The sequence below is a fragment of the Pleurodeles waltl genome, chromosome 3_1 (genome assembly GCF_031143425.1).
Source record: "Pleurodeles waltl isolate 20211129_DDA chromosome 3_1, aPleWal1.hap1.20221129, whole genome shotgun sequence".
NCBI lineage: Eukaryota > Metazoa > Chordata > Amphibia > Caudata > Salamandridae > Pleurodeles > Pleurodeles waltl.
In genome coordinates, this window is record NC_090440.1 from 1,184,604,075 (window position 1) to 1,184,617,725 (window position 13,651).

General features: G+C 42.4%; 1 protein-coding gene across 4 annotated transcripts in view; it reads left to right on the forward strand.

The window, feature by feature from the left end:
* Positions 1 to 3,494: 3,494 nt before the first annotated feature.
* The window catches only part of ARHGAP32 (Rho GTPase activating protein 32), a 942,023-nt gene continuing 931,866 nt past the window's right edge, over positions 3,495 to 13,651 (forward strand). For 2 of the 4 annotated variants that reach the window (XM_069224492.1, XM_069224494.1), the window contains exon 1: positions 3,495 to 3,659. In XM_069224492.1, coding sequence (XP_069080593.1) covers positions 3,532 to 3,659 — 128 coding nt within the window. In that variant the 5' untranslated portion in view covers positions 3,495 to 3,531. The other 2 variants (XM_069224495.1, XM_069224493.1) reach the window with 2 other exon arrangements.

Genomic DNA, 13,651 nt, shown 5'->3' on the forward strand with positions numbered 1-13,651 from the left:
TCTAACCTTCACCTGGTGAAGGTTGGGTGCAAAGTTACTTAGTGTGTGGGCACCCTGGCACTAGCCAAGGTGCCCCCACATTGTTCAGGGCAAATTCCCCGGACTTTGTGAGTGCGGGGACACCATTACACGCGTGCACTGTACATAGGTCTCTCCCTATGTACAGCGTCACAATGGTAACTCCGAACATGGTCATGTAATATGTCTAGGTTCATGGAATTGTCCCCCCAATGTCAGAATGGCATTGGGGGGACAATTCCATGATCCCCCGGGTCTCTAGCACAGAACCCGGGTACTGCCAACCTGCCTTTCCCGGGATTTCACTGCAGCTGCTGCCAACCCCTCAGACAGGTTTCTGCCCTCCTGGGGTCCAGCCAGGCCTGGCCCAGGAAGGCAGAACAAAGGACTTCCTCAGAGAGAGGGTGTTACACCCTCTCCCTTTGGAAATAGGTGTCAGGGCTGGGGAGGAGTAGCCTCCCCCAGCCTCTGGAAATGCTTTGATGGGCACAGATGGTGCCCATCTCTGCATAAGCCAGTCTACACCGGTTCAGGGATCCCCCAGCCCTGCTCTGGCGCGAAACTGGACAAAGGAAAGGGGAGTGACCACTCCCCTGACCTGCACCTCCCAAGGGAGGTGCCCAAAGCTCCTCCAGTGTGCTCCAGACCTCTGCCATCTTGGAAACAGAGGTTCTGCTGGCACACTGGACTGCTCTGAGTGGCGAGTGTCAGCAGGTGACGTCAGAGACTCCTCCCGATAGGATCTTACCTGTGTTGCTAGCCTAGCCACCTTCCTAAGTAGCCAAACCTCCTTTTCTGGCTATTTAGGGTCTCTGCTTTGGGGAATTCTTTAGATAACGAGTGCAAGAGCTCATCAGAGTTCCTCTGCATCTCTCTCTTCACCTTCTGCCAAGGAATCGACTGCTGACCGCGCTGGAAGCCTGCAAAACCGCAACAAAGTAGCAAAGACGACTACTGCAACCTTGTAACGCTGATCCTGCTGCCTTCTCTACTGTTTTCCTGGTAGTGCATGCTGTGGGGGTAGTCTTCCTCCTCTCTGCACTAGAAGCTCCGAAGAAATCTCCCATGGGTCGACGGAATCTTCCCCCTGCAACCGCAGGCACCAAAAGACTGCATCACCGGTCCTCTGGGTCCCCTCTCAGCACGACGAGCGTGGTCCCTGGAACTCAACAACTCTGTCCAAGTGACTCCCACAGTCCAATGACTCTTCAGTCCAAGTTTGGTGGAAGTAAGTCCTTGCCTCTCCACGCCAGACTGCATTGCTGGGTACCCCGTGATTTGCAGCTGCTCCGGCTCCTGTGCACTCTTCCAGGATTTCCTTTGTGCAGAGCCAAGCCTGGGTCCCCGACACTGTAACCGGCAGTGCACGACCTCCTGAGTTGTCCTCCGGCGTCGTGGGACCTTCTTTTGTGACTTCGGGTGAGCTCTGGTTCACTCTTCTTCGTAGTGCCTGTTCCGGCACTTCTGCGGGTGCTGCCTGCTTCTGAGTGGGCTCCTCGTCTTGCTGGGCGCCCCCTCTGTCTCCTCACGCAATTGGCGACATCCTGGTCCCTCCTGGGCCACAGCAGCATCCAAAAACCCTAACAGCGACTCTTGCAGCTAGCAAGGCTTGTTTGCGGTCTTTCTGCAAAACGGAAACACCTCTGCAAGCTTCTTCACGACTTGGGACATCCATCCTCCAAAGGGGAAGTTCCTAGTCCTCTTCGTCTTGCAGAATCCACAGCTTCTACCATCCGGTGGCAGCTTCTTTGCACCCTGAGCTGGCATTTCTTGGGCATCTGCCCACTCACAAATTGAGTGTGACTCTTGGACTTGGTCCCCTTGTTCCACAGGTTCTCTCGTCTGGAAATCCATCAATGTTGCATTGCTGGTGTTGGTCTTCCTTGCAGAATTCCCCTATCACGACTTCTGTGCTCTCTGAGGAACTTAGGTGCACTTTACACCTACTTTTCAGGGTCTTGGGGTGGGCTATTTTTCTAACCCTCACTGTTCTCTTACAGTCCCAGCGACCCTCTACAAGCTCACATAGGTTTGGGGTCCATACGTTATTCGCATTCCACTTTTGGAGTATATGGTTTGGGTTGCCCCTATACCTATGTGCTCCCATTGCAATCTATTGTGACTATACATTGATTGCACTGTTTTCTATTGCTATTACTGCATAATGTTGGTATTGTGTACATATATCTTGTGTATATTTGCTATCCTCATACTGAAGGTACTCACTGAGATACTTTTGGCATATTGTCATAAAAATAAAGTACCTTTATTTTTAGTATATCTGTGTATTGTGTTTTCTTATGATATTGTGCATATGACACCAGTGGTATAGTGGGAGCTTTGCATGTCTCCTAGTTCAGCCTAAGCTGCTCTGCTAAGCTACCCTTTTCTATCAGCCTAAGCTGCTAGACACCTCTTCTACACTAATAAGGGATAACTGGACCTGGTACAAAGTGTAAGTACCCCTTGGTACCCACTACAAGCCAGGCCAGCCTCCTACACCTGTTCTCCAATAAACTACTTAACTACCTCAGACCGGACCACTCATTTTTCTAAATTACCTTCCACTATGTAAACTGTAAAATAACTGCAAAACAAGCTTGCATATTAATTGGATGAGGTCATTAGTGATTTCATCAATTATATAATTTGAGATGTCATCAGTGATCTCCTGAATTAAGTCACAGAACATGTAATGAGATGTCATGTGAGGTCATAAGCAGTGCAGGGCAGGGCGCAAGTTATAACTGTACTACTAACTATAACTGGTGAATTTCTGTGTTGTTTTAGTTCCAAACTTTAGGTGTTGTCACTGACAAATTCACCTAACTATAACATTACTTTAATCTTTTGTTTTTTTAACATTGAATTTCTAAGGTTGTCAAAAAAAAAAAAAACAACATAGTCTATTATCACACCTAAATATGTTAAACTATGTTTTTTAGTGAATATATATGTATATAAATAAAAAAAAAAAAGGGGTTACACAGACGTTACAGTTAGATTTACAATTGACAGACACAAAACCGTAGAAATTCAGCATAGTTATGGAGGAGACGCCCCTGATAATACACTATTAAACTACATTAGCAAGGTTGGAAGAAGGATTAGTATTAACAGTACAGACAGCAGATCTTCGCTTTTCTCCGTATTTTAACGGCATGAAACCTCCGTGAAGAAAGGAAGGTGCTGTGAGCGTTGGCCTCCTACTGCCTAGGCTGTCTCTTCTTGTAAGCAATAAAGCAATAAGGGATGAAAGTAAACACCACCGATAACTAGGATTTATTAAGGGTGACGTTTTTCCAGACTTCTGCTGCCTTGTAATTATGTTGTCCACGGTGACTAAGGAATATCGTGATTACTAATTCTACCTTTACTTGGTTAATAAATCGTGTAAAATAGCGTCACCTTCCTGTAACTCTGGTGCTGTCACTGTCAAACCTCTGCGTGCTCAGAAACGTAATGCACAATAGTATTAGGTGCCACCTACTATAGACAACTACACGTTGATCCATGGCTCGAGGCTTGACTCTCGGCCCTAGCGCTTTCCTCACCAGCACACCTTATCCCACAAAAGATGGAGGAGCCTCCTGTTCCGAACTCTCCTGGCTGCCAGACGTGCTCTCCGAGTCGATGGGAAGGTAAGACGAGACACACCCCTGATTGATGTCGCAACGTGCAGGCATTGTGTGAAATGCGCGGAAACCTTGCTCTTTCGTTCTCGCTGCCTCTTTAAAGGGTTACACGGGAAGAATACCCAGGCAGCCTCTCCACCACGTCACCCGTTCAGCGGGAATTACATGGTAACTTTTCTATTGGGGCTGGAGGGCTGGCCTGGGTGTGCTCACTCGGGATCCTCTGCCGGCGCCCACCGCCCCGGAGACCCCGCCGTCATGCAGCGGGTGAGGGCGTCCCTCCCGCGCCTCGGCCGTGGAGAGCCGAGCCCCCGCCTCCTGTAGTGGAGCAGCAGCGCCGTCTCTGGTGCCTCCCTGGCCCCGCTGCTCCCCGCCTCACACGCTGCTTCCGCAGAGGGAGCGCGCCATGAACGGGGGAGGGACTGCAGCCGCCGCTTCCCGCACCCACGGCCGTGCGTCTTCCTGTGTGCCGGGGGCCCTGCGGCCCGGGAGCCACCCGCAGAGCTCGGACAGGTTAGTACCTGCGGGGCATCTTCTTCTCTCCCCTCCTGCGCGACCGAGGGCCTCTTTGGCCACGCTGTCTCCCAGCCCCACTACCCTGTGTGCTGCAGGTGCAACGTGACTCAAGTCACCCCAGATGCTGCTGTGTCGTAGGCACTCTGGAAGCGGTTTGCTACTTTCCGCCGTGTAATTGTGCTCAATCGTGGCAGCAGGGGTCAGCTCTGATTGCTTTTCCCACCCTTCCACTGAGCCGCCTCTTTTACCAGTGGCTTCTGTGCTGCAGGTGCTTCGAGTGATTGGTGTGTATCGTGCCACGTTAGTTTGGATGAAATGAAAATAGTTTATATGCTAATGAGCTCCCCTGACGGCGACGTGTACGTGGGGCAGTGAGGGGAAGGGTAGCCGGGAGTTATCTCCGTGTTGCTCTCACCCGCTGAATTGTCGAGCGCCCATTCAGCGCTCTCGGGTTACCGCTGAAAGGTTTCTCCGTTGAAATCCGCATTTCTGCAGAACCTGGCCTCCTATTTATAGCCCTGCTACTGTCAGCAGGCTACTGTCGAGGTCGTGGGTGAGGGGTCAACGGTGTATTTGTAGCGTTCCATGATACGTGCTTTCCTTGCCGGTTTCCGTCTCCTCTGTAGTGCAACTCTGTGATTACTGGTCTCATTTACTGGGCTCGGAGCAGAACTGTTTGGTTTTCTTAACCTTCCCGACCGCAATGGGCAGTGCCTATCTCTGGGAGAGGGCAAATAACTACTCGTTCAGCCGCCGCCAGCGGCCTTTAATAGATTTTGTGATTATTGTTATCTCTCACCCAGTTAATCTATAGAAGCCTCTATGATTGCAGATCTCGCTGGTGCCCGATATCCTTGTAACGCATCTCTCTTTCCCTCTCGTCCTGCAGATAGGCTATATGTTATTGCTCACTAGCCCTTGTTCTCTTCTAATGTATAGTTTCAGATCAAGTTTCTAGTTTACAAGGACCCTCTCTTGCTTTTGCTTTCTGAATAGTTTGTACTATTATAGTGTTACAGCACTGAAGAGAGATTGCACACGTACTCTTGGCTGAGATATGTAAAAGCGACTCTTACAGAGATTGTGCATGAGAGTCTTTGGAGCAATTGGGGCATGGAAGGGGCGGGAGAGGGTTGCTATTGGCAGTACAATGACTAATATATATATACAGAGACAAAGCTTTTCTCTTTAACCGATGCCTTCCTCATACCGAAGGACTCATTTTTTGGGGAGCACCAGTTCTGGATGGGATAGAGCCCGCAAGAGCTGGGCGGCTGTTCTTTCAGTTCCGTTATAAGACATTGGCCATCCATTCTTATACTGCTAAATGGGTGTGTGGCATAAAGGGTAGAGGATACTCGTGGCCATCTTGTAGCAATCCCAGCAAGCCCTTGAGCATCTCATCTTTTTTTCTGCCTGGCCTACCAAAACAGTAGGAAGACCTGGATATTTCCATTAGTGCCATAGTCTGGGTGTCAGGAAACACAAGGCAGCCTTAGAATTATGACATCTGACACTAGTCAGTTGATGGTTTTTGCACTCTACCGATTTTTGTTGTGAATTTGGAGACTTAGACAAAAATTGCTTATCTCTATGGAGACCTAAGGTAGCAGCACTGTACGTACTGTTTAAAACCTATTACTCATTTTATACCTTTGCCTGGGCTATTCAATTTATATGATTGTTATGAATCTTGAATGATCTTATAGTACCTTTATAGATGTGTATGCTTTTAATATTGTTTACTTTATGTTTTCATCTTGTGTGATTTTATTTACATGCATTTTTATGGCATTCATGTAAAAATAAAGTCTTTTTTTAGTTATAGCACTCTTTTCCCTTGTATCCCATAGCTGTTCTATTAGTTTAAAGACAGTGTGAAACACTGTTCTTTAAGTATTTTTTTTATAATTTAACTGTGGCTTCAGTGCTGTTCTCTGACTAGTCTCTAGCCTATAATTCACCTTTGCCTTTCTTTCTATTGTTTTTCTTGCTTCCCTCTGTCAAGTTTCTAGTTTAAATTACAGCTCGTTTTTCCCTCATGCGTTTTGTCTCCTACATTGCAGCTCTGTTTTCCCATCTAGTCTCTAGTTTTAATTGTGGCTCTGTTTCCTTGTGGATCCTCTATATGGTCTTTATTTTATCTCTTTTTTTCCCCCCTTGCTACATTTACCCTAGTGTTGAATTTATATTGTGAGTGTTCCCATTTCTGCCTCCTTACTCACATCTCTGCTTATCACCTGTCTATGTAGCTGACTTTGTTCTGAGTTGCAGTTCTTGACATACGTAATAAGTCTAAGGAGAAACTCCGAATTCCTTGTGTTTTGGTACTTTACCCTAACTCAAACCGTAACATGAAGGAGTATTTTTTTTTTAAGCGAATCCATTCATTTGGAATGTGGAGGAACACCTTTTCATATTGACAACGAAGTGCTTGTTTAATCTCAAATCTTCCTAGCAGCACCACACCAATAATCCCTTCACAGGGCAAATGTCTCTGCAGTGGTTATACTATTTCATAGTTTGTCTTTGGCTGTCTAGTTCACATTTAATGTTACACTTCGGTATGATTACGTCACTTTTGCTTTCGTTGAGTCTTTGATGTTGTAAAAGGGGCCTTCTATGATGAAAGTGCTTTTTAACAACTTTTGTCTGTTTTTTTATTCTGATGATAAATCTCAATGTAAGGGATGCAAATGGTTCTCACATAGATTTTAAAGGGAACTGTATCTTTACCCGTGCTCGTTGGTAACTGAGTAGGCGGCTAAGCAGGTTTGTCAAAGTCTCTAGTAGCCTTCTTGCTAGCTTTACCATTTCCTGTTGTCGAAGGTTAGTTTTTCTGCTGTTTTACAGAATAAGTATATTGTCATGGATTAAAGGTTTCTGGCAAAAGGGCCTTGCTATTCGACTGTGATTTTGCACACATGATGTCACTTTATTTCTGATAGCACTTCAGAAGAATGTGCTTGTATATTTGTGTCTGATCCCGACTATCTGCAGATGAAGAATAAATAGCAAGATAGACCACACTAGTTTTTCCTTTGGTGTCAACCGCAAGATTATATATATATATATATATATATATATATATATATATATATATATATATATATATATATATATATATATATATAATTAAAGCTCACAGTTTTCCATTTTTACTGATTTTTTTTTTTTGCCAGTTTCTACATATAAGCACAGGCAGAAACGATGTTTCATGTCTGCATTTATTATTAAATGCAGGAAATTGGTCTTCTTTTGTGTGACTCTCCCAGCTGTCTTTCATGAATTCCAGGCTAACAGCAGAACAAATAGACACTATGGGAAGTTGAGAGACAGGATGAGATTTCCTGAAATAACAAAATATGTCCACATTTGTCTGAGGTATAATGCTAATAATTACCCGTGGGTGTATTGTTTTGTTATATTCGACTGCTTAATTTACTAAACAAAAATGTCAGACATCAAATATATTTGCATTCAATGTATTAGTGATTAATGTAAGTCACCCCATTCGTAAAAGCATGGATAGTCAGCACTTGAGTATAGCTCTCCACGTTTGTAAACCCAGATCTTTGTTTTCAAGGAATTTTGTGATGAACAAATAATTGATATCACCATGGCATGTTTGCACGAAGCTTGGGGAAATCGTGCAGTGCGTGGGGATGGAGGGGTTTTCAGATCTGTTGCCTACTTGACTGAAATGCAGTTTGTGAAGTAATCGTTTTGATTTTGTCACCCATGGTCAGTTTACTGATGTACAGCTTAATTGCTCTGTTCCCTTACACTTCACATGTGGGACACCCTTTTAATTTTGTTGTTATGTATATTTTAGTGATTTTTTAAAATGGATTAATAAATTATTTTGTACAGTTTTATAACCCTAGGTAAACTTATGGGTTAAGTGATAAATCACCGGTGCATGTAATTATTACACTTTAATAACTTCACTGTTAGCAGCAGGCCCCACCAACATACTTTTTATAAAGCAAAATGACGGTAATCATTTATTTAACCCCAAAAGGGTGATAGGTTGGTTGGCATTTGAAACTTTGACATTGAGGTACATGCAGACCTTGTCAGTTGATGTCCCTGCCCGTTGAGAACAGACATGTATGGTGCCCACATTGAAGTGCCCCAATCACAAATATGGACATGTAACAGCGAGACTGAAGTCTTTGGTAAACTGGAAGACACCTCTTACTGTCTTTCTGCTTAATACACTTTTGAGGCACAGCTACTAATAGTTGAACATGTAGACTACACATTTTGATGCTTGGGAATCATCTTGTAGAGTTGATGTCACAGTAGGCAAATATGGCGGCTGGTTATTTGGTAAATTACATTTTATTTGATTGAAATCAGCAATTTGTTGAATACATGGTATCAAATTAAAGCTGTAGGTGCACTTAGCGCCTAACTGTGTATTAAATACAGTAAACATATCAGATGTTGAAAATGACGAATATTCTAGATCTCCTTAAATACTGAAGAGCATGTTTGAATATTGTGAAATATGTTGAATGTTGTGGAATTTGTTAAACAGTGTGGAATGTTTTCAGATTTGAGGAGCGTATGGAATACTGTGGAGCACAATGAATGTCGTAGAAGTCCTTCCGTGTTGTGAATTTCACGCAGTGCCATGAAGCACATTGTCTCTTGAGAAGCATATATTGTGGAACCTGTTGAATTTTGTGGAACACTGTGTTATTTGCTGGCATTAACAGGAAATTATCAAAATGTATGGAATCAAAACTAAATACTTGTCCTGGAAATGTTGCTAGAATGTTGTGAACATTTCAGCAACGTATATATTGTAAGTGAGATAGCTCAAGCTGTCTCAATGTTGTTATTGCTAATATCCAATCTTCAATCAGTTAAGTGTGCCTCCCAATGAAAGCTGTGGCAGAATTCCGCTTCTCCAACAGATTGCACATTTCAGTGTTCCTTCCTTTGTTTGCCTGGCTGATTCCAGATGTGCTGGCCAGCATTGCACACGATCTGAAAAGTGTGTAACAGTTGTACAAGTTCATTAGTGTATGCATATAATGTGCTTGAATCTGTCTTTGCCCTCTCATGAATTGATGGTAGTGTTAGCGTTAATATATTTGGTTTGCATGGGAGCTAAGCCTTAGTTTACAGAACATCTGAGTTCCCTTAGCTAATGGAAGGCTTTCAAGTATGTTGGAGGTCTAAATTATTTTTGGAATTTTTGTAATACTGCAAACAAGTGGCCACTCATTTTTTCATTAATATTTGTCAACTGAGGTAGTGACTTACCATGGACAAAGTGTTAAGTAATGTTATGCCATTTTATAAACAGCTTGACAGCCAAAGGCTACTTAGGGCTAACTTTGCAGCTTCAGCATGGTGATCCACTAGGGAATTTACCAGGTTTTTAGCTCTTTACTGGAGACCATGTAATTGTATTATAACTTCATCTATTGATGGAATTCATGACACAAGGTGGCTCCCTACCCACAGAGTATGATCCCTTATCAGTGATACAGTAAAATCAGAACTCACTGGAAGGTCGTCTGAGGCTAAGTACAGTGAATACATGGGCACATAGAACGGACACCTGTCTGCTAAGGAAGGAGATGCTAATGCATGGTCCTGTGCACTATACAAAGTGATTTAAATTTAGTACCTTGATGCAGTGGAATAAACGTTAATTTTGCGAAACTGATGTAACTTGGTGACCGTGCAAGGCCGTTATTATGAAGTAGGCCGTAACGCAAAAATAGTGGTAAACTAAAATATAGATCACTGTGAAAATCCAGGCATGAATACACTTGAGAACAGGTCACTATTCAGTGCTTTGACCCTGAGAAATAGGGAAGTATGCATAGCAGGCGGCTATGTTGTTGAAGTCAGGGTTTTAAAGTAGCTTCATCTTTAGCTGATAGGGACCGGAAAAGGACACTGGCCCAGCACATTAGGTCAGTGGTGGGACGATCAACAATGCAGTTCTACATAGCACATCTGGACTTGTGCCTTATTTTCAATTAATTTGAGTTAGTTGGGCAGTGGAACCATCTGTAGCACAGAAAGGTGTTGTTGTTCCGAGCAAGAGGAAGGCCAAGGTGTTTACCTTTTAGTTATATTGGTAATGGATCCTTGATGACAGTTTAGGAGCAGGAAGTGGGGAGGAAGTTGCAAGATGTAGATTGTTATTTTCGGAAGTTTAAAGTCCACCAGTCCTTAATTGCCATTACCTGGGTGCTGCACCATGTGTTGCCAATTGGCATTCAGAGTCAATAAGTAAATGTGTTGAAAGGAATTCCAGCATTGGGTTAGATTACTCCGAATTAGAATTTCAACACATTATGTTTGCATATTTCAAAACCACAGGCACTATCTTCCTGAATTTGTGAACAGTATTTTATGTGAGATTCACCCACAAAGTCTTGAAGCCAGCCTCGCTTGTCTGATAATGGTTGTTTTTTTTTTTAGTCTAGAACAGAGGAAAATATGTATAAAATACATGGAAAAGCGCACTGTGACAATATTACGTACTGACATTTTATTATTACAATACGCCAGGGATTACTTTGTTAAAAAATGTTGATTTGCATGATTCCCAGATGTGTAGCTTTTTTAGTCAGTGCCTCAAGGACTGTGACATCCCAACTCACACAACATATTTCTCACGAATTGGAGTAACCTCTTGTGGCTTAACAAAAGCACAACTTTCCAGCCAAAAGTTATTGGCATAATATATTTAAACAATACTCATGTTTGGGGTGTGCTTCTGAGTTTCTATAATTTCTGGCAGCCACCTACGGCAGGTTCAAAGTGAATCTTTACATAAATTATATGTCTTCACAAACAATCACCCCTTTGATGCAGTCTGGCCAAGTTGGTGATGTAAGGTCATGCTACTTTTCAGTAGAATGTTTTAGGTGATTTATCCATTCTGACTACATCAACATATTTGCAGATCAAAGCATGTAATGCATTAGTAGACATTCAAAGCTCATCCCGTCATCCATTTACTACAGCCAGGACATGGTTATTAGTGCATTTACTAGAGCCAGGACATGGTTATTAGTGTGATCTAGAATGCCTATTAACAATAATCATCATAATAACAATACTGATAATGATTGATACTCCCTTGCATCCTTGTTTGGCTTTCAAAAAATGGAGGCATCCAGTTTCCAAAGTATTGTGATCTCTTTCTTAGTTTTAGTGAATTATTTTAATCAAATGAAGCCAACAACATGTAATCAGACAGATGCCTTTCCTTGGGCATAAATAATACAGCTTATCTGATGTCATCTAAACGTGAGGTTTTGGAGCATAATATTGTACATATTGGATGGATTTATATAAGGCCAGAGGAAGCAAATGTTAGTGTGAAAGACTTGTCAGTGTTTGCCTGCTAATATATATTGGTGATTTTCTTTGATGAAAATAATTGGGTAAAATTAGAAGTCAGTCACATACCTTCTAACTTACGTATGAATGTCACTGTGTGAGGAAGGGGCTGGGTCTCGTGCCGATAGCTATCAAAGAGAACCTCGGTCCCTCACCAAGTCCTGCACCTCCTCCTGAAAAAACAAAGCAAAAAAAACCACAAGGGGTCATTGAGGCTGTCGCCGATGCCCTGGGCTGTTTTCACACCTCTTAATTGTCATCGGCTGCTTACTGCCTCTAAACATCATCTGGAAAGCCACTGTTTACAGTGGTTTTCAGCTTGTTTTCCCTGCAACCGTGTGATTTTTGACTTTTCACCGTGTGACCGTGAAGGGAACCAAAACCATGTAACACAGTGGCATCATGTGAGCTGGCAAGTCTGTAGTTGTTATACTGTAGATAATTGGTATCCTATTTTTTAAAAAAAAAATATCAACATTAAATTCACCAACAGGAGGATTAATGTGAAAAATGGGGGAGTGCAACATCTGTACTGGACCATATCTCTGTTCCACTAAGAAATCCTAAAGTATTATTTTGCTTTCTGCTACTGTTTGTAAGGGCTGTGTGAGCTTATGGGAAGGTCGGCTTAACAAGGTCAGTTAGGCAACATCTTTCAGAGGGTAGGAACCTATCTCTATTTATTCTAACCTTTTTTTTTCTTACCCTGGGAACATCGCCAGTGTCCCTTCTCATTTGAATTTCTTTTTATCTTCTGACATGCATGTAATTGGGATCTCTGTCTACTCCCTTTTATGGACCTTTTGCTAATCGGATGGCCTTACAGCATTTCTGAGGTCTAAGTGCCAGATGTAGTAAAGGGTTTTTCCCATTCTGTGTCAATGGGAAAATGTGTTCGTACATATGGCCCTAAATTCTTAAATCTAATGCTTGCCCATACATTGCACATATTCTGCCCCACTGTGTTGAGAGGCCATTGAATAACGTATCTTGTAATGTTTCTTGAAGTTAATATTCAAGAGAAAAATATGTGGCTCTCACCGAACAATTGGATACAGTTACATTAATGGTCTTGTCAATTTTTTTTAAAGATCATTGTTATTCGTCTCTCTTCTCTTGCTAAATTATCTTAGCATTCAAGATTAAAGCATTAGGCAGTGTGTTTTCTCAGTCAACTGTTTTATTGTCTTATAGACGTTTTCCTTATTTTACAAAGCTGATTGAAATACATTTTCTCCCAGATAAGAATACGGAATCATTAGCTCTAAAGATCTGCCACATACCACTATCCTTGCAGACTAACAGGAAGATTTGCACAGCTGCTCAGTAATATAATCCCTCACCACCAAATTCTGACGAATGGACCACTGAATATAACCATCGCAGAGCACAGCTCAATGGACCATGAGTAGAACCTCGAATAATTTGTTACAAGATGAAGAGAATAAACTTCCCTGTTGTGTCTCTGTCAACCTTTTACTTGTGTTCTACTTGAGCTCATAAACTTAAGTTAGATGCTAGGCTGCTTCTGAGACCGAGCAAAGGTGGTAGGGAATGCCTAGAGTTTATTGCGAAAACTATCTATTTAATTGGACTTACTTTCGTCTTTTCACTCTTTTTGATTCCCATATTGATGTTAACCAAGTATGAAAGCAGTATGTTTAAGTTCTATTTGTAGTCCTTGTTCATATTTTTGAAACATTGTTTTTTAGGATAGATTATGAAATGTTAATTATATCTTAAACCCAGTCAATTACACCAAACATTGACCAAATGTAATTTCTTACCTATGCCCATAAAGCATCCTTTAGCTTTACGCAAAAGCCATCAAACCTAAATGACATCAAATATTTTAAATATAAACAAATGAAAAAGCAATATTCTTCCATGCTCTAGATCAGTGTTGAAGACTGAAAGATGAGTGCATCTGCTGCATAAGTTTGTCATTTGAGCATACGCCGAGGTTCGGAGTCTTTGGTTGGTGTTTGGGACCACCATGTTAGTTGAATGTTAAAAATGTGTGTTCTCAAAAAGCAACAGTTTTTTTTCTTCTTGTTACTGCGCATATCAACAAAAGAAAAATGTTTCTATAGAAAAAG